At 38.7% G+C, this 24,895-nt stretch overlaps 1 protein-coding gene across 8 annotated transcripts in view; it reads right to left on the reverse strand.

Moving 5' to 3' along the window:
* Positions 1-24,895, reverse strand: part of PDE1A (phosphodiesterase 1A) — a 257,819-nt gene that overhangs the window by 181,011 nt on the left and 51,913 nt on the right. The window contains exon 1 of one of the 8 annotated variants that reach the window (XM_043505443.1): positions 18,521-18,966. The exons of 5 other annotated variants lie outside the window; for them this stretch is intronic. In XM_043505443.1, the coding sequence (XP_043361378.1) occupies positions 18,521-18,573 (53 nt within the window). In that variant the 5' untranslated portion in view covers positions 18,574-18,966. Of the gene's footprint in view, positions 1-18,520; positions 18,967-24,895 lie in introns of those variants that run through there. 2 more of the 8 variants (XM_043505442.1, XM_038422536.2) reach the window with 2 other exon arrangements.

A 24,895-nucleotide genomic window follows, 5' to 3' on the forward strand; every position in this document is an offset into this window, starting at 1 on the left:
TCCCCTAACGCTGGCCCTAGGTTTGATATGCAGAAAGCCGGTTGTTTTGACACAAATGGGCCGTGGAGTTTTTATAGCATGTTAGGGGGGGCCTCAGAAAGAAAAAGGTTGAGAACCTCTGGACTACAGGATGGTGTGTTGTCCTCCCCAAGCCAAGGCACAAGGTGTGACTACAAAATTGAATGGGTTTCTAAATAGTCAGGAAAGGATTCACTACTGATGGTACATATTGGCACTAAGGAAACTGCTTCACATGATACGTCACAGATTATAGCAGACTTCCAACAATGTGATCTTCTTGGAGATCCTTCCTGTTCTGCAAGCAATGGAAGACAGAAAGCAGAAGATTCTGGAAGCAAACCGTTATCTAGGTATACTGTGTAAGGTTTTGATTTTGTGGAACACTGGTCCAATTTCTGTAAGGAGAAGGAGTTGTACAGTTTGGACTGCCTCCATCTCAGCAGAAAGGGAATGAACTTTTTAGAGGATAAGCTGACTAGGCTAGTCAGGAGGACATTAACAGCAAAAGGGCTAAAAGGGGGAATAAATGAGCACTCAGCACAAACATTAAGATCTCAAGAACAAAATGAATCAAGGCATATGAAAAGACAAAAATCTTTAATTATCTGCACATCAATGTTAGGAACCTAGGTAATTACCAGAAGGAATTGGAATTGCTTATTTATGAGCATAAATTTGATTTAGTTGGTATTACTGAAACATGGTGGGAAGAGTCACATGTTTGGAATGTTAAAATAACTGGTTATAACCTATTAAGGAAAGATTGAGTAGGCAAAAGAGAAAAGAGTGGCACTCGGTCAAAAATGGCATTATCTCTTCCTGTGTGTTTCACTGAAAACTCAGAAGCAAATGATTGTGAATATTTCTGTATGAATGTCCTAACAAAGTACCATATGGGGTACTAGTTGGTGTCTGCTACAGATAAACAGATCACACAAGGAGCCAGTCATCCTGCTCCCTTAAGTACCTAACTATAATGTGTAGGGAAAACTGCATAATCTGGGTGACACATGCTGGAGGCCTCGAGATGCCAGTAGTAAATCTCCCTTGTAATTCCTAAAAATTATAGTTGACAATATCATAGGTGCCGACTCCATGGGTGTTCCAGGGCTGGAGCACCCATGGAGGAAAAAAATGGTGGGTACTGAGCACCCACTGGCAGCCCCACTATCAGCTCCACCCCGGTTGGTCCCCCAGCACCTCCAGCCTGCCTGTGGGCCCCACGGATCAGCACCTCCGTCTCCCTCCCTGCACCTCCTGTTTTGTGGCATGCAGGAGGCTGGGAGGAAGGGGGGAGGAGTGAGAACGTGGCGTGCTCGGGGGGGCGGGGGTGGAGTGAGGACAGGAAAGGTGGGGCAGGATTGGAGGAGGGAACGACCTTAGACAAAAGGGTGGAGCGGGGGGAGGCCTGAGGCAGAACCAGGGGTCAAGCAGCCCCCGGCAGTTTGGAGAGTTGGCACCTATGAACAATATCCTAACTCAAAAAGTGTTACATTCAACATGAGAGAATTCTATATAGACCTCATCGTGATAAAGAGGAATTGATCATAGAACTAAAATTTAGAGATTGCTCAGGTGCAAGTAAACTTTACTTGATTACTATTATGTTGCAGTTGAGGACGTAACAGTAATCAAAGCAGCATAAAATGAGCAATTCCAATTCCTCTTGGTACTTTAACAGGGCCAGTTTCACAAAGCTGAAAACAACTATTAGCCAACTATGAGCCAAATGGGAGAAAGATATTAAACAGAAAAATTTAAATGATAATTGGGAGCTGTTGAAGAACATTTTACTAGATGCCCAAAAAGCCTCAATCTCACAAATTAAGAAAGCTGCTTAAAAAAAAATAGTCTGGTTTAGAGCGGAAGTGAACACATCAATGTAACATAAGTGAGGGGAAAAGGAACCTGATTGTAATAAATATAAGTTATAAGCTAAAAAATGAAGAAAATTTATAAGGGAAGCAGTAGGACACACACACAGAAATCCACGGCTAGCAAAGTTAAGACAATAAGGAGTTTTTCAAGTATACCAGGAACAAAAAGAATCCTAACAATTAAATTGGTCCACTACTAGATTGATATGGTAAAATTGTCATTAATAATGCAGAAGAGGCAAAAATGTTCAACTATTTCTATTCTTTGCATAATGACAGGTTTCAGAGTAGCAGCCGTGTTAGTCTGTATTCGCAAAAAGAAAAGGAGTACTTGTGGCACCTTAGAGACTAACAAATTTATTAGAGCATAAGCTTTCATGAGCTACAGCTCACTTCATCGGATGCATTTGGTGGAAAAAACAGAGGAGAGATTTATATACACACACACAGAGAACATGAAACAATGGGTTTATCATACACACTGTAAGGAGAGTGATCACTTAAGATAAGCCATCACCCACAGCAGGGGGGGGAAAGGAGGAAAACCTTCCATGGTGACAAGCAGGTAGGCTAATTCCAGCAGTTAACAAGAATATCAGAGGTTTCAGAGTAGCAGCCGTGTTAGTCTGTATTCGCAAAAAGAAAAGGAGTACTTGTGGCACCTTAGAGACTAACAAATTTATTAGAGCATAAGCTTTCGTGAGCTACAGCTCACTTCATCGGATGCATTTGGTGGAAAAAACAGAGGAGAGATTTATATACACACACACAGAGAACATGAAACAATGGGTTTATCATACACACTGTAAGGAGAGTGATCACTTAAGATAAGCCATCACCAACAGCAGGGGGGGGAAGGAGGAAAACCTTTCATGGTGACAAGCAGGTAGGCTAATTCCAGCAGTTAACAAGAATATCAGAGGAACAGTGGGGGGTGGGGTGGGGGGGAGAAATACCATGGGGAAATAGTTTTACTTTGTGTAATGACTCATCCATTCCCAGTCTCTATTCAAGCCTAAGTTAATTGTATCCAGTTTGCAAATTAATTCCAATTCAGCAGTTTCTCGTTGGAGTCTGTTTTTGAAGCTTTTTTGTTGAAGTATAGCCACTCTTAGGTCTGTGATCGAGTGACCGGAGAGATTGAAGTGTTCTCCAACTGGTTTTTGAATGTTATAATTCTTGATGTCTGATTTGTGTCCATTCATTCTTTTACGTAGAGACTGTCCAGTTTGGCCAATGTACATGGCAGAGGGGCATTGCTGGCACATGAGGGCATATATCACATTGGTAGATGCGCAGGTGAACGAGCCTCTGATAGTGTGGCTGATGTGATTAGGCCCTATGATGGTATCCCCTGAATAGATATGTGGACAGAGTTGGCAACGGGCTTTGTTATGCTCTAATAAATTTGTTAGTCTCTAAGGTGCCACAAGTACTCCTTTTCTTATTTCTATTCTGTATTTGTGAAAAGGTCAGATGACTTATTCAGGTCATATAATACTAGAAGAAAGTTAATGGAATCCCAGTGTTTAAAAAGGGTAAACAGGAGGATTTACGTAATTGTAGGTATGTCAGCCTAACTTCAATCCCAGGCAAAATAATGAAACTGCTGATACATTCACACAGTAGTTCCATTAACTTCAGTGAGACTTCAGCGAATATGGACTACTCATGGAAATCAGACTTTGCAGGATCATGGCTTTACTTTATACATAGTCTAACAAATTGGTACCTCCCTAGGAAAAGAAAGTCGTAGTTTGGGCATAATGAAATCAGTCTTTCTTGTTAAATAAATTTCCAAGCTTAAACAAATGTATAGTTGGCAGTTTCATAAGGAGGCCTCATGTGGCAGTTCTGAACATCTGTCCTGCAGTTTAATAGGTACACATTAATGGATCTGTTCAGGGTAGAGAAGATTAGTAGTTGCAGTGCATCTACTTAACTCTTTATTCTATGAATATTCACTAGGGAATGCTAATAAAGAAAGCACATTTTCATGAAAAGAACAATTGTGCTTTATAGGAACACTGTCAGATAGAAATAATGTATTTTTTACATTCCTGAGCATGAGTTACCACCACCTCAGGTTATTTAAGCAGAGTTTTACAATCTAACTCTTATTTAAAACTGTTCATGTGGTGTATTTACTCATTTGGATTTCATTCTGCTTCAAAGTGAAACTAGACTTGTTTGTTTAGCATCAATTTCTGGGAGATGTATTATTCTCACCATGCATTATTACTGCATTTCTCTGTTTGCAAGATAATGGTTAAATGCCACCAAAAATCTATTCTCTTTGAAGTTGCAAACAGCTACCATTAATATTTCTGTTAACACTAGGGGCAAAATTCTCCAAGATACCCATAGCAGATTTTGATTATAATGGGTTTTTTTCTGCACAGATGTGATAGACGCATGTACATGTACACAGGTTGTCAAAGCTGCCTAAAGAATTGGTTGTCCAATCTCTATTTAAATTAATGGGAATTGGGTGTCCAAATTCCTTTAACAGCCTTGAAAATCCAAGCTATTGACTAAACTATCAAATGAGATTGAACAAAGAGATGTACAGATACTTTTGTCCTAGTCTGAGTGATTTTGTTAAAATGAAACCTAAACTTTGGGCTTGGATTACTTGACAGCCCCCCCTTCACACCTGGTCAGAAATCTGGCTAAAATAAACAGAATGCTGGACTTTAGGGACCAATCTGATTCTTATTGAAGTCAGTAGGAAAACTGCCATTTACTTCAATGGAAATTGAACCAGGCCTTCAGATAACGTTATCCTAAAGAATAAGGAAATAGAAGTCTGACTGGGAGTAGGTCAACCACTTTGGTCAACCACCTTGAGTATTAGCCAGTACACAAATATACACAGGGAATAAATATATTTAAACTGAAAAAAGGTCAGTCAATTCAACAGAGATAGGCACAAATCAACCCTTCAATGAAAACACTACAGAAAGTTGCAGCATTACACATCTGGATCAGAATCAAAATTTTCTGATTCAAGCTCTGCAATTAAGTGTAAGTATGAAACATGGACCCTTCAGAAATTCTTTAATTGTTGATTTGGTTTAATTTTACATTAGGCTATGGACTCATTAAAGCCATTCTAAAAAGGGGAAGGGGAGACTTAGAGGTATATTTCCTCTCCCCCCATGGAAGGGGAAAGGAAATCAATGATACATTTTATTTTAGGCCCTTGAGAGGCAATCATTCCACCTATATTAGCCATTGTTGAAATTATTTAAAATCTGCATGCACCTGTTGTGACACTGCACTCCATATTTGTAATAGTAATATTATTATAATATGGCTATGGGATAATTATGATGTATTTTGTACAAGATAGGTCATGTGAGGCGTCATTGGAAAAGTTATGACTTGCTGAATATGATTATCCTATTTGTATGCATGCATCTATCATTTTTTATCTGAAGTTATGAATATTGACTAGGGATCTGTATTTCAAATAGGCTTACTCTGGAAAACACCCACAGCCAGCCTTTCAGATACAACAATGAAGAAGCCAGACAAGGCCGATGGCCCATCAGCAAAGACAATGGACCGTGGAATAGTTTAACCTTCCTGCGGGCGTTTTGGCCAGCCTGTAAGCAATGACTTCTATAACACACTTCAATGCAAGGTCATGTGACCAAACCACATGTCTCTGGACTCCATCTTGGAATGTCAGTACTTTTCCACAAACTGGTCTGGGAACCAAGTTTTGAAACAAAGAGTTCCGCCATATGCTAAAACTATATAAGGCAGGGAGTGACATCTATGGTTCTTCACTCCCCAGACAAGAAGACTTTTGAAAAGACCTGAGGAACAAAGACTGAACTGGGGGAAGTGCTGGATGCAGGCTAAAGGGATTTCTAGCCTGTGTATGAAAGATCCGGGGTTTCCAAGCTCTAAAGAAAGTGCAGCTTGCCCCTTAAGAATCTTCAGCCTGCTTGTATCATCTCTCAAAGTGAGAATCTGCTAGTTCATATCCTATCTTCCTAGTATTAGACTTAGTTTGTGTTTTATTTACTAGGTAATCTGCTTTGATCTGTTTGCTATCACTTAAAAATCTCTTTTTTGTAGTTACATTTATTTTATGTTTTAATCCAAACTAGTGATCTTTGACTGGAGTGCTTGGGGAAAATCTCTGCTTGGTTACCACAAGTGTGCATTGTTCTCTTCACATTGAGGGAGAGGCGGACTGAGTATTAAACCCATATACTGGCCAGATTTGATCAGGGCAGGATAACACTGCTCTGGGGTCCCAGGCTGGGAAGTTGGTGGTTAGAGAGCCTGCATGTAACTGCAGCTGGGTGTGTCCCTACCTTTACGACTGCTGGTGAAAGTGGAGGCTGGAGGGCTTTGCAGCTTGTCACAGCAGCACAGTGTGAGAGGGAGCCCAGGCTGGTGGGTCAGAGGGCTCAGTCGTACCCCCAATTCCAGGTAGCACCCTAGGGGGAACCAGTCATACCTATAAATATCAATTTGTGGCTTAACTTTTTCTCCACTGGTAGAAAAATACTTAGCCATCTCAGTTATATAAATAGGGTTGTGTTTTGTTTTGAATTTTTGAGCCATGCCAATCTCTTAATTCATAAAGCATTGAAGAAGCCATTAGTTCTGGTTCACAGTAATGGTTAAACAATTCGGAGAAATTATCTATTACCAACAATACAGGCTAACTGTAATATGCTACCTTTTTATACCCTTTTGCATCCTACCTGCTTTGGGTAAAAATGTGACAAGTCAAATTACACACAAAGCCCTGAAAAAACACATGGCTGGTTTTCAATTTAGAGGTCAGCCTATTGCTTTGACACATTCACAGCTTTGGGCAAGGTTTTCCAAAGCATGGGGGTTAATAATTCAAGAAACAACCATTTAGCACCACGTTTTTCCACCTTCAGCTTGACCAGGAGCCCAAACCTAGTGGCTCAAGAAGTACAAATGACTTTCCATACTGTGTTTGTGTAAAAACCACTACTCATCAGTTTGGCAGGGGTTGAACACCAATACTGAGAACCTTACAATTCAAAGAAAGGGAAAAGTAGAATGAAAGCAAGATACTGAATTAATGACTTCATCTGGGCAATGTTGCAAATTTGGAAGCAGAGCAAGAACCAAAGTCTCAGGTGATCAAGGAAAAGCTTTACTTTTAAATTGTTTGTGAACTGTTGGAAAGTTAAAGCTAGTTCTTTGTGTAGGTCACAATTTAACTTGAGTAAATTTAAGGAGTCAGAGGGTCTTGACAAAAAACATACAGATGAATTACCAAGACCATAAAGGTCAGCGGGAGAGTGACTAAACTACTAATCTAGTTTCAGTCTCACTCTTTTTCATAACAACCTATCGAGGTAAAGTTCACTGATGATGTAACGTCAGACAGAATGGCAGCAACACATACAGTAGGTCACAAGAATTACTATAGGTACAAAGTGTTTCACTACTGTCATTATGCAACTTACTGTACATATAGATAACATGAAGCAATTAACACATTCATATATATATATGGTTTCATGTGAAGGTCAGGATTCTTATAGAAATATTACTGACTGTTTGCTAATTAATTTGTCAGTTTACCCACACACTTTGGCTTACTTTTCCACCATGCTCACAGCCCCATTTCTCTTCTCCATTATTTCTTCCTCCTTCCTCTTCTTTACACCTTCTGTCATCCCTATTTCCCCCATCCCATCTTATCTTTCCTTTGTCAACTCTCACTATCTCTACTTTGCATCCCTATGCTCCTCCCATCCTCAGTTCCATAAACCCCCACCCACCTTCCCAAACTCCAGTTGCCTGGAGCTCCCTCCAGACCTATTCTTTCCACCTTTCATCTTTCCTTGTCACCACCTCCACACATGTGGACCTACCCTCTTCAGCTCATACCACTTTCCTCTTCTAGCTCTTTCCTACGCTGAATAACACTGCACCAAACTCTCCCCCTCCATCATCACTGCCCTCCTCATCCTTCCCAACTGCCTTCCCATCTGATTTTGACTTCTAGATTTCCCCAATCATCCCCATCAACTGGAAGTTCTTTGGGCCAGGTAGCTTTTATTCTGTGTTTGTACAGCGCTTAGCTTGGTAAGGTTTCAATCCTGATTGAGGCCTCTAGATGCTAGCATAGTACAAATAAATTATACTAAATGTCAGATACTTGTTTGTTAGAGTATAACAAGCTACAAAGCTAATACTTTACTAAAGGCCTTTTGAAATGATTTATAAGTATCCATTCTGCAGAAGTCACATGGCAATATTTTGTGATGGTTTATTCTAGAAGGAATATCACTTGTACAAATATATAATCAACAAATCATTTTGTCATTTCCACAGCTCCTCTTTGCATTCATGGTATCCTAATATTCCTCACTTACTCACGGAATAGTCTACTAAATTTCAAAACTGTACAATGAAGTAATGGAAAATATTTTTCTTTCTATGTGTAACATTTGCATCTTGTTAAAACAATAAATGTTAAGTGTCTGGAATTTCAAAACCTTTTGCTGCTGTTCTTGTTTTTCACTTCGTCCTACAAATGCTGAAATTCAGGTTCTCAGCTCCTGAATTCAGTAAGATTACCACAGCAGGACACTAAATCAAAAGGTGATATTTCAAGTGCACCTATATTTCCAATGTACAGCATAACTATGAATTAAAGAGATTCTATTCCTTTAATACTATTTTTGCATACTAGCAACTTAGCTTAGAAAATCACAGGCCTATGTTGATTTCCAACTACATAAAAGAAGAAAGACACCTCTTTAATATTCACTAATCTTGCTATAACAAAGGTCACACCAACTAGATCTGGTATTCACTGTCAGCCTCAGATATACAGTTGTCTATCATAATCAAATTATTTAAATTCATAGCTTTAGGATGAATTCTAAATTATACTTAAGAGCAGAACTAAGTAAATATTTTTGTATTGTTACAACCGTCACAAAGCTTTCTGCAATCAATTTGCTGGTCTCTTTATTGACTCTGCAAATTTTCTTGGTGACTGTCAGTATTTCTTCACAGGCACCATATTCATATTAAAATGCTTAGTAGCATTTAAATTCCTTTTAAACAGCAGTTTTCTATGTCTATCTTTACTTGCTTTAAAAAAGTAAATTTAATACTGTTCCCATTCTTAGGTGACTAGTCAGCTTGTCATTTTTTCCATTATTAGCATTTATAATGTACATAAAAGGAGAAATATTTGAGAATAAAAAATGTACATTTATGAGTCTGAGCTGCTTTTATGGAAAATTAAACAGCATTTCAGTTGAGAGCTCAAGATTTCCATAGCATTCAGTGCTAAATAGAACATTGGCTTGTATCTCTCTTTGTTATTCCCTTCTGGTTTGCAAATGAACGTAATGACCTTATCTGATGAGTTCTTTAAGGTTCAGCCAAACATTTTATATACACAAAGTACATTGAAACATTGAGTCCGGGGAAGAAAACTGAAACAAGTATTTGAAATTCAGTGTTGAGGCTGAACCATATCCATACCATTGACGTCTAGATTCTAGACATACCATGCTTGCATACTGTTGTCATACATACTGTAGAATTTCCAAAGGTATTAAGAGCAAATCCTGTAACCTACTCAGAAGAGAGAGAGTACCCAGATCACAATGGATCTAGTGTGATTCTACTGCATGGAGGTCTGTGGGGTCTTCTTGTGCGCCAAAGGAATTTAAGGGGACAAACCAGCCAGGGGAGAAAGATGGACTTTGGGGTCTGTGAAGCCTATGGTCACAGGACCCCTCTGATTTAAGGGACCTAAAATCCTGACTGTCATTCAAAAATATAAGAGAAGGGACTTTCCCATCTGTCATGGCACTGCAAGAGGCCAAAGGAAAATTCTCATGGTGCAGGCATTGTGTAGGACAGCCTACAGCTGCCAAACACCGTCCCTCTTGCAAGCTCCATTTCCTCTGATCCCTCACTCGCTCCTTCCCTCCTGAAAAAGAACTAATGGTGCCTGGGAAGCTGTATCTTACCTCCACTTGTTTGATGAGCAGCAGCACTTGTACTTTGCCTCCTTTTTCCCCTCCAACTGAGGCATAACCTGGCCTTCTTGTGAGGGACCCTCCCAGTCTGGACTACCATCCTCCATCAGGGCTGGCTGTTTTCCAGCCTGTGTGACCAGTCCTGTCTGTCTCCTAATGCTAAACCTAGTTCCTATTTTAATTAACTACCATCACTGGGTACTGACAGCTTGATTTGATCCAGATAAAATATGACAGGCAAAATTGTCTGGGAAAACCTAATTTTGTGTGTATTCAGATATTAATTATTCCTGATGAAATGGCATATTTTAGGTCAATCTCATGAGAAAATTTTAAAATTGTAGGTATGCATAAAATAATCTTCGAAAGTGTCTTTAAACTTTTAATGGAGACACTCAGATTTGAACTAAAGAATGAACTTTAGCAATGTGAACAAATCTAATGTGAATCACCGGATGCCCTTCTATTCTCATTTAGCAGCTTCTTTTCCCACGTCTACTGTCTGAACTGAAATCAGATCAGTTCTTGGGTTTATGTAAAGATAGAAGAAAGGGAATAAAGGTCAATCCTAATATAAAGCTTGAGGATACATGTACATATAATATTTTATATTACATTCCCTTATACAGTAAAGTCCACAATAGTGTTAAAACTGAACACATGCACCACAGAATGCTCACCTATCAAATAAATATATTAATGTACTGCCCTTAAAGAGTACAGTACACAGAGATACACTATGCTGTAATGCTTAGTAATCTAATTTAGACACCAATTTCATTTAAATCAGTTTTTCCTCACAATACCTGAAAATCTATTTTTTCACTTTACACTGGCATGATTAAGGAGTTGTATATGAACATTTGGACAACTGTGCCAATATACCTAAATAGTTTTAAGATAGAAAAGCAAATTACAATATTCTCTCTCTCACATGTCTTTAACTGTTCTTGCAGCAATCTCCTTTCAATCTCTGTACAGAACAAACATCCTCTGATATTCTGGCTTCTCAATAGCATCGCCTTGGCCCCACCTATTTCAATTGCTGCCCTGTCTCTCTCCTTTCCTTTCCTATAAAATACTTGAGCATGCCATCTACCCTCACTATCCAGACTTCTTCTGCCTCCTCTCACCAGGATCTCCTACGGACTTGCCACCTACATCTCGACTTTCCTTTCCTTCTACTCCCCCACCCTATCTGGCTCTCTATGCTGCTCACAGACCTCTTTTCTTTTGCTCCCGCCACATTCTTCTCCCAGTCTCATCTTCACACCTTTCTTTTCACACTGCCCCTGTGCATGGAGAAGTTTCCCTCTCTCCTCTTAACTTCTTCCCATAACCCACTTCTTCCATGAAGACTTCCCAGGTCAGTCTCCTCACCTTCCTGCCTTCAGAAGTAACCATTTAATGAAATGTCATTTTAAAAATTAAGTGTTAAACAATAGCCTGCTCAATAACTTTGGGTTCAGACATCAGTGATCCTGTTGTACTCACATGGGAGCAGAAGGGAATGTGAATCCCCACCTTATCCCCTGCACAATCTTCTTGGGGTCACTACTGCTCACCATGAACAAGCAGGTGGGTAGAACATGCTCAGGGGAGAGTAGGCTGAGCCTCAAGCTCTACCCCACCCAACACACTGGTCAGCAGAGCTGAGGTGGTGCAAGATGAGGAGTAAGATGTGCCCTGTAAAAGACTGCAGTAAAATAGTTTCCCATTAGAGCAAGTAGAACAAGTTGTGATTTCTGAAGCAGTGCATGTACACGTGGCCCTTTGCTTAGGGCTAGAAGCAAAGGGTGGTTCTAGACCCAAGGGAATAAATCATTTCATTAAGTGAATGTGCTACACTCATGTACAATTAGCAACTAATTGATCATTAGCATCATTGAGCAATAATGGCAGACAGTGTATATTTGTATTAGTTACAGTAAATAATTCCATATGAACTTGTTAAATCTGTAGCACATCTGCTTCTTAATGACATACTGTGAGGAGAAGAAGGATAACAGTTTGGACACATTTAAAGACAATTGTTTCAGTGAAGGGGATAAATAACCCATTTTACCAAGCACTCTCTGAATTGCTCTAAAATCTTTTCCTTTTCTATGCTGTTTACTTAAACAGTAAATTATTCCCTTTTGACTGCCTCTGCTCTTTAAATGATGTTCTTTCTAAGTGGGTAGGGGGGTACTGATGCATTTACCCTAGGTTAGAAGGAAGTTAGCTAAAAAGATGTTCTGTGAGATGGATAGTTATTTACACAAAGTATTTTGACATCAGCCCACTTCAGTATTATATTCTAATAATGGGAAAATATCACAGGACATGATAAAGCCACTATACATAAGTGAATTGCTTCCTTGTTATTGTCACTTCAAATGACTCTGATTTGGCATCTTTTCCATGGACTTTTGATTAAAGAGGTGCCGACTCTTGGTATACTCCTGACAAATATTAACAAACCGATAGGCCCTGATTCAGGAAAGCATCCCTATTTAGCACATGCTTAAGTACTGTTCTGAACTAGAGCCACAGGGAACTAGAGATCTTGACCTACAAATAAAACAATTTTAATAAATAAGATTGAGCATTCATGCTTTCCCACATGGGTGGGTATGCTTGCCTGTAGTAAAACTCTTGAGTATTTTGAGCTTCAAGAAAGAGCAAAGAGCCATGTAAGGGCATTACATCGCGGGCTTAAAGGAGAGTTATTTTTTGCTAGAAAATAAATTTTAGTATATTGTTTAAAGGGGGAAAAGGAATGACTTTGCCAACAAATAAGGTCTGAAAGAAAGCATGCAGTCTCTATAGTTTATTACATTGCACTTAAGTGAAACAAATCAAAAGCTACTTTATTAGCTTATAAATTGCAACACTATAAAACATTTTCTAAAAACCAAACACTGTACAGAAATCTAGAAGATATGACTGAGTTGTCATCTCAGTGTACAGCATTAGTGGAATTGCCTACCAACACATGGCTGGTGTAAAAATCCCCATTGATTGGCTGCCACCCTGGAACAGCAGAGAGGTTTGGTATCCAATTTTTGAAGCTGATTTTAGCTACCCATAAAAATACCCAGGCAGGATTCTGCAAAATAATGAGCCTGCTAAACTAAAAAAAAAAAAAAGTTTTCTTGTTTTTTAGGAAGATACAACAGCTTTGGGGGATTTGGACTGGGTATTTTTTCAGTAGAAGTTAGAGACTCCAGCTGTTTCCTAATCTAGTTAGTTTGTTTATAATATGTACACAATTCCTATTTACACAGAGCAGAGGTGACAGAAACAGCCAGACTACAAGCAGGTAATTCCACCTGCAGAAGCCACAGCCAAGACATTACTGTGCCTAGCCCTGTAGCTGGAAAAATCAGCTCTCTTTCTAACCCTCTTTGATTTTCTCCCACTTCCAGAACAATGTCCCCATGTGTCTGTCTTTTCCTGGTACTCTCTGGAAAAAATCCCTCAGTCCAAAGCTAGATGACGAGCACAACAGGGCTCCTGCTTAGAGATGAGGCCCTAAAGGCCCTCACTGTGATACAAGTAATAAATATGACAAAGGGCTCGAGCTGGCTTCTGTGCGAGTTTCCATCCAGAAAAAAAAAGTGTGTGCTTGACCAACCCAATAGCCATACAGGGAGATTTTGAAAGGCACACACAAAGGGCAGCTAGGTGCCCAACCCCCAAGTTAGGCACCTAATTCCCATCTGTGCGATTGAAAATCTCCTCTTACTGACAATGGGGCTCTAGCCAGCCCTAGAGGAATCCTTTGGCCAGGGTGTCTGAGTCAGCTGGAAATCAATGGAGCTACACAGTTTACACCAGTTGACGAGCTATGTTGAGGCTACCTATGTTTAACCCTATCTATGGAGAGTTTCATATCAAGTAATTATATAAAGTTATTTATAACACATGTAATTGCCACCTTTCCTACAACACAACTGTTTATTATTATTATGAAGAACAATAAATCATTTTGTTTAAAAAACAGTTTTGTTGTTCATACATTGTTAGATTGGTTGAGGAAACATGTCGTGTTTTTGAAAACGATAGCTGATGGGTGAAGTTGAGATCTGTCCAGTCAAATTGCATTATGTGATGTTGCCTTATAGAATAGAATGGGGTTGTCTGCCTGGCAGAGCAGGTAATCCAGGGCAAAAACTGTATATAATCAGATTTTAAAAGGTAAGCACTTCAGAAAATTGGTTTTGACAAGAATAATCATAAGGGTCTTTTCCTTTTTCAAGAAACGCTTTATTGCCTCTACTATATGGAATTTTTTCCACAGGTAAATTTCAAAAGGCTGGCCTTCTTAAAGTCTACCTCATGTGGCTGTGCCATTAATTAACTTCATGCCAAGCCATTTAGTATCTCTAACAAGAAATCACTATTTACAAGTGAAAAATAATTTTTCACTTTTAAGACTCTTCCATTTATTTTGGAATATTACCACCTTAACTTCTAAATTACATTCACTTAGTATAAAATACATGCCTAATCTGTGCCTGCAAATTCCATGTGCAAGACACAGACTGACATACATCCAAAGCTATTGGTACACACATGAACATAATCCACCATCTATATCCCAACTAATATCTAAAAAGCTGCTAGAAGCTAGGGATAGGTAACCTAGCTGCTCCATTCTTATCTTTGAACTTTCCTTGCACTATTAGGATTATTGAAGCAGAACATCTTTTTCCTCAGTGTCCCACAAAAAGGACATACTGCATGCTTTTAATCTGCCTTGTTGAGATTTTGTCCAATCTCATGCAATTACAAAATTTATGCTAGCAAACCAGCTGCATCAATTATTTTGTTGTTTCATTTGTCCCTCAGTGCCATTTTCAGTGCAAGCTTTGTCTTTTCATGGAAGGCCAGTCAGTGGGAAGTATTTTTTTATCTCTGGTAAATTATTGATCTGACTTCCTTTCATCCTCTTTAACACAGAAGTAAGTTACCAGCATGGGTGGTTATGTATAAAATAGCGTGTGTCAACAGTTCATTAATGGCATTCCATTCAACTTAATGAGCATCCCTGTCTTATACATGAGACCCAGGAAAAGTCTTGTGAGTGGACATAAGACCATTGTAATAAAAGAAAGCAAACAGGGTGATTTGAATTTCGGGGGAGAGCATGGTTTAGCAAAGCATGGCACTCTGGAGTTCTATATTCTACCATTGATTCTTTGTGTTATCTTTGTGTCCATTAGCCCCCCCCCCACCTCAGTATCCTTGCATGTATTTACCTATTTCACAAATATACTATGAGAATTAATCCTTGCAAGATGCTTTGAGATCCTGGTATGAAAGGGTCTAATGCGCAAAACATATTTTATTCTTCAGTTTAAAAATATCAGGTGGGATATTCTCTCTTTGCAAAGCCAGAAGTTGTTTGGATCAAGCTAGCTCTTATCCAAAATACCAAATTTGGAGGGAGGAATCTTTTTATTGTGAGGTGTGGGAAAGAGAAACGGTTTTGGTATTGGCCTATCTCTGACCATGAAAGATAAGAATAGGTGACTAAAGGATTAAGTTCTGCTGGTGTCTCAAGTATGGAGGCCAAAATCAAGATTACAGGTTTGAAGTAATTCGGGCACTAGCCTGGGACTTGGGAGATCTGGGTTCAAGTCCTACTCCAATGCAGACTTCTTGTGTGACCTTGAGTCAGTCACCTAGGGAACTGAGGCACAGAGAGACCTGTGTCTGTCTAAGATAAGATAAGAGCACTTCCACACCTCAGAAGGGTGTTTGAGGATAACTACATTAAAGATTGTCAAGTGCTCTGATATTACAGCCATATAAGTGTTTTACACAGAAATAACTGTCTTTCCTGAGCTTATACCTCAATAGTTAAGGAAGCTATCTGCCCCTGAAATAGAATTAACATACAGAATTTTGGAAAGTTTGAGGCTTGTCTGTATCTGAAAGTGGTGTATTGGAGCAGAGAAATGCTTTCTAACAGACTGCCCACCTTTGAACGTACAATTGCATTGCCTGGTAAACAGCTTGTCTGCTGGTCCTGACAACCTACTGAATTTAAGTCCCCTGACCACTAGGTAGTCTCCAGAGCACAAGAAATTTAAGGTCAGCAGCAGATGTCATCTAATTGGGAGGCTACTCTGCAACACAACAAAAACCCCCACTAATTTAATTTATTTAATAAATAATTTTATTAGTAAATTTAATTAATAAGTTTAATAAATTTATAATTTTGCTCGACACTAAAAATTGTCTCAATAAAGACACCGAATTTATGGCTTATTACAACAAACAGTAACCCACTAACCCCCTTTTTTGTACTATGACTCCAGGGGTGTTAATGGGCCACTTCAGCTTGAATGGTCCCTTAGAATATGTGCTAACTACTTATACTAAATCCTCCGAATACTCTGAAACCTTACACTAAACTATCTGGTTCAATCTTGAATTTGGCTGTGACACCCTTGACACCCAGATCTGAAGAAGAGTTCTGTGTAGCTTGAAATCTTGTCTCTCTCACCAACAGAAATTGGTCCAATAAAAGAGATCACCTCACCCACCCTGACTCACTAATATCCTGGGACCAACACAGCTACAATATTTCATATGATAACATCTTTATTTACTGCATGTGACAATTTTTATGTCACAAGGAGATTTTGTTCCTGTTTGGTCTTGACTGAGGAAACACTTCTTAAAAAATTTCTGTAGTATATACACAGTTCCTGTGACTGAGAAGTAATAGCTACTCAGTGAAATCTTAGGGTGTCGTCCATGTTAGGGTTTTTTAGTTCTATGGCCCTGCAGTTGCCAGCAGTAGCAGTTAGCTGTTCATCATTTAGAACAGATTGGGGGAAATGGGTTTGAGTAGAAATGCTGACCAATAAAAGAAAAAAGTAATAAATAGAAACACTCTATTCATTTAATATTTATTCCCAGAATACGCTTTGGGAAAAATTCCATAAAATAACTTCAGTAAACTATTTGTCTCTGACTTAGCTACATCATCTTTGAGCTCTGGCAGCAATTAAAGTCATCACAGAAGTGCTCTGAACATACCAGGAAGTATATACTCATTCACCCATGACTATAATTGCTTCAAAAGAGGGTGAAGAATGTGTGTTTTAGACAACATTTGTCAAAGCTTATTGGATAATTACTGAGCATTTTAAAAATAATTATAGATGTGTGAACAGATATATATTTGCCTGAAACTATTAATTTGAATGGAAAAGGTGTCACATTAAGAAAATATTACACATTGTTTAATCTTCAGTCAAAACCTTTTTACATTAAAAATATTTGTCTGATAAAATAAATGCAACATATTCAGTTTTAGTCATCATGAATATTGTGTGGCAAATCCACAAAATCCAAGTTATTCAAGTTTACGGCTGATATTCCGGCTACTTAATTTACACAATGCCTTAGAATTTCTGATTTTCTGCTGATATCATATTCTAAAGATTCCGTTGCCTTCCTTCCCCCCCCCCCCCCGAATATTTAAACAACAACAGAAAATCCTGGTACTTGTCTGAATTTCCTCTGAAGTTCAGGCACCAATTATTACAGCATTTGCATAGTTTATGACATCATCCATTAAATTACAACCTGTACATGCTATAGTGCAATCTATAATCTTATATTTATCTATCATATCAGCACTGTGGCTATAATACCCTATCAATGTCATCATGTTCTATCCAGTAGGATTGAGAGCTGTGTTGAGGATGTCACTAGTAATAAACAAAAGTGTGAACTATTGTAGCTTTACTTTCTTTTTACAGCCATCAATCCCTGTTCATAGCAGTAGAACAATGCTATTCCCATGCAAGTTCACTAGCTTTCAAGCTAGATGAGTCAAGAGGGAAGAGAGGAGATTTTTGGAGTATTCGATTATGTTAGCCAGACCTACACCAAAGGACTTTACAACTGATTAAATAAACTAGAAATTAGAAAGTAAAGAGATAAAATAAAAAAATATCTCCTAAATTATCAGGATATTTCACAGATAAAATATACATAGAAAAGATCACACAAAACACAAAACTAATTCTGATTCATTAATCTTCCTCCATAATTATTCCTTTGAGCTAGCTATAAAATGCATTGTTTAATCACATGTAGAACTTGGCTTTAACTCCGTGTGAGCAAACTACTTCACTCTGAAAGGTGTCTCATTTCCAGCATGAAAATTCTGCCATTCAGACATAATCAGCCAAACCAAGCAAGAACAATGTTCTGCATTTAAAGAGCTTAATAATTCAGAAAACATTCGGAGACTGCAGAGCTTAAGTAAATAAAAAAAAAGTTTTTCAAGTGCCATGCCTCTTTCACAAGAAAAATCTCACAAAAAAATTGAAAAAGTTGAGGACGTTAAAAAAAAAAACCCAAAAAATAACAAAAAAAACCCAACTTCCACAAAGTTTCAGTACAAGCTGAAAGAACAATTCCAAGTTACTAAAGCATGTAATGTTTTAGTGGGACACATCAAGTTAAACTTGAGGCTTAATCCATTGAAATATTTTCTTTGTTTCTGTATATTTATTAACTTAAGTTAATAAATAAGCATGTAGGGGAAGAGTCTGAAACATTTCAGTTCAAAGTAACAAGAGCATCACTTACCTAAAAATAGGTCTTTGGAGATGCTTTTTCTTGATTGTAACACAATCATCCATTTAAAGGGGGGGGGGGAGAAAATGACTTCTTCCTGCAAATAAACACCAAAAAACCCAGGGAGTAATCTGGAAACTTGTTCTTAGCTACTGTGCTGCAGAGAGCACACAGAATGAATTTTTGGTGCTGGGGGAAACCTCCCTCCCTCTCTCTGACAGAAGAGCAAAAAAGGGCCATAGAGGCCACATAAGACAGGCACGTCTGTACACTACCAAACAGTGCAGGCTATCCAAAAACACTGGAGTCAAGTTGATCGAAGGAGGGAATTGTACTGGATTCCTTTCAACTGTGGAAAGAAAATGTGAAACTTTGCCAAGTTTTACCCAGGTAAAAATGTGTTAGATTAGTCCAGCCATGAGAACACTTCTTACACATGCTGGTCAAAGTCTTAAATGCAGTCTCTCTCTCTCTCTCTCAAACACGCTGTTCTGAGGCTCAACTTTTCTTCAAAATAAAAGTTGTGCAGCTGCCTCAACATTCCCATGCGAGTACCTTCAGAAAGTTTGTTCTGTTAAAAGAACTGTATACAAATTAATGAAGACTGATGGATCTGGTTTGTGGCGCTGGCTCCACTTCAAGAGATCGTAATTATTTTACAATCTGGCTTTTATTCACTCTGAATGATGTGTGGATAATAACTATGCAAATTGAAGCACTACTCATAATTTTTGGCACTTGTGACCTAATAACCTACAGTTGGCTGAAGCAGAGTATGGTGTTTGCAGCTGGTGGAACCATTACTACACAAAAGCAGACCTTCCCTACGTGAGCGAGGAAAAGACAGACGGCTGAGTTCAGTTGACGACACTAATGCACCACTGTTGTATGTGCCAAAAGACTTCAGAGGATTCAAACAGATGAAACAAGATGCTAGGAGCTGACTGACATCAAACTAGCATAAATCAGGAGGAACTCAAATGGTGGTAATGCAATTAATCTGGGGTAAGTGATATGGTAAAGAGGCCACAAAAAAAGCCATTGTAATTTTATTTTTTGTGAACTTAAGATTCATATCACACATGATTAAATTATACAATGTAAACACCAAATTAAATCTGGAAGGTGCCATAAATACAGCAGCAGAACCAAACGGCACGATAAGTCATGCCAAGAGGTGTCCTAGATTTTTTTTTAAGTGTTTAGGTTAAAAAATAAACATTCCATGTTAAAAATTATGAATTCTGCAAAATGTCCATAAAAGAACAATACATATAATCATTAAGAAATACTATTTAGGTTTTTATACTGCTCCCGTCACAGTGGTATCCGAGCAATTTAGTGCTCGCTCTCTCATTGTGCAGGCCTCCGAGTAAAATCTCAAACATTTTCTTGAAAGACATTCCCTTGAAATCTCATCTATCGCTCAATGGTAATCATTTCTTCCTTAGCCTCTTGCAGGGCAGTTTTCAGAGACACATGGTGCTTATTTCCCATTGACTTTTCATGGGACTTAGGCACCCAGCTACAATTAGTGCCTTTGAAAATCCCCTCACTATGAAAAAAGAAAAGGAGTACTTGTGGCACCTTAGAGACTAACAAATTTATTAGAGCATAAACTTTCGTGAGCTACAGCTCACTTCATCGGATGCATGAGCTGTAGCTCATGAAAGCTTATGCTCTAATAAATTTGTTAGTCTCTAAGGTGCCACAAGTACTCCTTTTCTTTTTGCGAATACAGACTAACACGGCTGCTACTCTGAAACCTCACTATGAAAGATTCTGTTTCTGCATTAGCTGAGTAATATAAGCCACAAATTTTTCTTACATGGAGAAAACCTAAGAGTATCTGCTGAAATCTTGGTCAGTCTTGCAGCCATCTAAAAAGGTACAGACAGAGGACCCTCTCCAGTGAGTCACCATAATCCAGAATTTTCTCCTACACTACAGATAGACCCAGAGATAGATAGGAGTACGGAATCCTCCGATATCAACTAGACACCCTGTAACTTTGTATTAAAATCCAGCTCCCTAAATTCCTCAGTCAGCTCCCCCAACAGCTATAGCCCTGGACCACCCTGTCGGGGACAGGGTCACATTGTGGAGGGGGATTCATTTCAGATGGAACGCGTATAATTTACTTGTGAAACGTCTGTGTGGTTTAGAAAGGAATAATGGCAAAAAGAGTTCCTTCCACAGCCCCAACATGTGTGGAGGAACTCCAATGAGATCAGAGAAGGGACAGATTGACACAAGAGCGACAAGACCACTTTCCAAGCTCATCAATTCCCATCTGCTTTCATCAGTTAAGGTTGGCCAAATAATTTGTCAAAAATATTAGACAGAAAAAATTAGGTTTTGATTTAAAAACATCTTTCATAAGAACTGTCTGCTTTCCATGGAAAATTTAAACTCTGTAGGTGGTTTGGATTAAATAATAAATATTAATTATTAATTATTATTAAATACAATAAAAATAAAAATAAGAGGAACATCCAAAACCCAGCAAGTTTCAGTTTGGAAATGCCACTCTGATGCCTCATGGAAGTTGTAGTTCAACTGCCTCATGTTACCAGTCTCCTCTATGCAACTGGACCTCATCTCCCATGATTCATCACAGACAGGGGCTCCCTTTGTGCAATCCAATGCCTTACCAAGAGAGGAGATCGTGGTGTATCATGTAGTCCTACTAGAAAACCAAACCCACAGGGGAGAATGGGGACATGAGGCACCTCGGTAACATTTCCAAATTGTATATTTCAGTTTTCATTTCAAAGTTTTTGACAAAGATGTTCAGTTTTTTATTTTTCACCAAAAAGTCTAAGTTTTCCACAGGGGGAAAAAACCCAAATATTTTCTGACCAGCTTTGTCCATTAGGTTTTACACTCCCTGACCTACCTGCTTCTACATAATTAGATCAAAAATTTGGATTTAGCTACTTAACTATAAGCATCTGCATTTGACATGTTGGACTTTAATCCATTGAGTGCATTGGTTTTGTTTAGCCTCCACAGGAATTTACAGGTTTTAAAAACTTCCCCATATTGTTCACTAAGTCCAATAGATATAATTGGACTTAAATTTTTTTTAACTTCTATTTTTTGGAATAATTAAAAATAGCAATGGATTTCTACAATTATTTTTTTTAAAAAGCCCATGTCTCAAATAGAAAAGATTAAAATGAGATTTGTTTTAAAAAATGGTATTACATAGTGAACTGTCATTTTATGTTGTAATCAGTATTTTTATTATTAGCATTATTTTAACTTCATCTTCTGTAGCCTGTCTGTACTAAATCAAGTATATTTTCTGACCCCTTAACAAGATGATGTCATCTTTACTCCACAGTTATAATGTTCAGTATACAGACATCATTATATGTATGCATTTAGAAAGCATATGGCAAAACAATTATAATGTATTCAGTAAAGACTGAAATTTTGTCCACCATGGCCAATAATAATATTGCACTGGCTCAGAGCCAGGAATGCCAAGTTTTGACTTGTGTATCCCACAACTATTTTAACATCCTAAATCCCAAAGGAATTTGCTCCTTCCCACTTTCTTCCCCCCCCAACCCACCTTCCCCTTGCTTTTCCTCATCACTAAAAATGCCAAGTATAAAATTCTAATGAAAACTGATAAAATCCTAATAAATAAAAATAAGATAATGAAAATGTTCTTCAGAAAAGTTAGTCACTTGTCAGTGTGAATAACTTCAATAGTCAATAGTCCATCTTCACTGGCATCAGCAGGAGCATAAACTGTGCATATTTTACAGTGTATTGCCCTGGAATCTGGGCCACCGCTCCTCATTACCACATAATTGCAGCTAACTATAATAGGCTTTTGGCACCCAGCATACACCACCTTTCAATGGCCCTGACTTAGCTCCTGTCTTCTGCTACCTTGTGATTAGACAGGAACAAGATTGGGTCCTAGAGCAAGTTGCAGCTGGGTTCCAAGGAAATGAACAGACTATCATTATCCATTATTGAGTACAGTGGTATGTAGTTAGTTTGAAGACAGACAAATATTGATTGGAAAAAACTGCTGTTCTGGTTCAAGATATCAAAAGATTTTCAGTGATCTTCGCTCACTTGAAAGAATCTATAATTTATCATGATATAGACTGGCAATAAACCACTGGGAGAAATTCTTATTCTTACCTTGTTCAGGGTGGGTGGATGATAACAATGCTTGTAAAGCTACTCATACTCCAAAAATTACTTTTAAATATAAAGATTCATGCAGGAAATCAATGGTGGTAATTATCTCTTAACATTACCCTTCCAGATCTCTTTTCTCAAACTTGCAATGTCTAAAAGAGTGCATGCACAGTGGTAAGTTGCCAACATTTTAACAAGGGGCTCCCTCAAATGTTTTCCACCTAATTTGGTGACACACCTGTGTAAAACAAACCTTCTACCTTTCAAAACCATCTAATACAATTTACATTCTGAACTTCTCCTTACCCCCACAAAAATAATTCATCTAGCAGCTCTATACTCCTCCCCAAATTCAACAGTCTTTCCAGCCCCCTCCTTTGTGACACAAGGTTTTCTGCTCCTCAGCACTTCCCTATCTGGCAGTTATTCTTTACAGTAGCAGCACTGGTGAGAGTTGGGCACCAGGCAACCTCTGATGACAGTGGGTGTTGCAAGGTGACTCATCCTGCTGTGGGTTGGTTGGGTTGCAGTCTCCTCTGGTGTGGGTTTGGGGATCCCTTAGGAATGGCTCCCCTTTTATTCCTGAAGTGCGCAAGTCTCCCTATCTGCTTTTGCAGAGGAGCAAGTATCCCTTGGCACATAGGAAAAGGGAGGCTAGTATGAGATGGTTTCACCTGGCTGGAGTGGGAGTTCTAGGGCGAGTAATGGGTTTCTAGGCTCCCTCCCATTTCTTCAGGTTCCAAGCTGGGACGGAGAGGGACAGGCAGTCACTAGATGTGGGAAAAGGCAGGCTGCAGTCTCTCTAGAACTCCCACTCAACGCAATAAAGCTCAGCCCCATGTCTTCAATATGCTGGAGCAGCTGCTGGATGAGGGGTGACTACATGGTGCACTCTTAAAAGTGCTACTAGGAACAGAAGAAAAGTTCCCCTTGTAGTAGATGCCATGTCTACATCAATGGTGGGAGTGCCTACAATGCAGCAGCTGCCTGAGTAAGCAGCAACCAACTCAGTTCCAGCCTCAGAGAGGAACAATAATTTTAAAAAGCAGGGGAGACCTAGCATTTTGGGGTGAGCTGTCCCAATGGCTTGCATCTCCTCCCGCAACATAATTAACTGCTGTCCACCATGATCAGACCATTCACAGAGCTATCTTGAGGATTAGGGTGAAGGTGCAAGACAACTGTTTGTAATATACCTCAAACTTTACTGACTAACATAAAAATATGGGCATGAGTGAAACGGGAGGGGAAATCTTCAGGATTCCCCAGTCTCCTGCTGCAGAAATGGAGCCTAGATGCTTCTTCTCTTCAGTCCTCCCAAAAGGATTATATTTTCAGGCTAACTTCACAAGGAAAAGGCCTAATACCTTCCTTGAAATGAAGGCTGAAATTTATCCTTCATGGAGACCCCAGGGAAGCTCCCTTATGAAAGGGTTCCAGCTGACCATGCTTATGTTCATCACCAATGAGTTCCTTAGGACAAATGCCTAAATTCTGTCCAGGGTCAGTACTTCCCTAGTCTAATCAATCATTTTTAGTACATCCAGTGCACAAAAAACAGGCCAGAACTCTCACCTTTGAGACGGTTTGAATATTTGCAAGCAATGAAAAATAAAAAAGGACCTGACCAGAGAAAGTTAAACATACCAAACATGTTTCAGTTTATAAACAATGAATGAGTCATTGTTTCCTTCATGCTCTCTACTTGGATTTCTTGCTCTTGTTTTTCCCCTCTTGGAAATCTTTGTTCATTCATATTTTCAGAATCACATTTCAGAAAATCAATGTCTGCATTGTTTTAAACCACACACTGCAATGGGATTACTGAAATGAACAGATTTCATAGCATCTGGAAGAGAGCATGCTGTACCAGCACCCTTTATGATGCAGGCTAATTATGCTTGTTCTCTTCTCCTGCAGCTTTTAATGTGGGTACAATATAATAAGCTTTATTACTCATACTTTTATTTTTCATGTCAATTTAGTGCTCATATAAATTGTGAGATTGACAGTCTCAGAGAAGGGAGACTTCTGCTTATCCAGCAAACAGCTACACCACAAACAGTAACAGTGTAAACTTCTCTATATGGCCCATCAACATGCTCATCCCTAGTGGAGGCTTTTCTGACAGTTTTTCCATCAATAAACAGACTTTTTTAAAAAATTATAGTTTTCATGAAAAATTAAGAACTTTATTCACAAAAAAATGTAATCAAA

The sequence above is a fragment of the Dermochelys coriacea genome, chromosome 11, assembly GCF_009764565.3.
Source record: "Dermochelys coriacea isolate rDerCor1 chromosome 11, rDerCor1.pri.v4, whole genome shotgun sequence".
In the NCBI taxonomy this organism is placed as follows: domain Eukaryota; kingdom Metazoa; phylum Chordata; order Testudines; family Dermochelyidae; genus Dermochelys; species Dermochelys coriacea.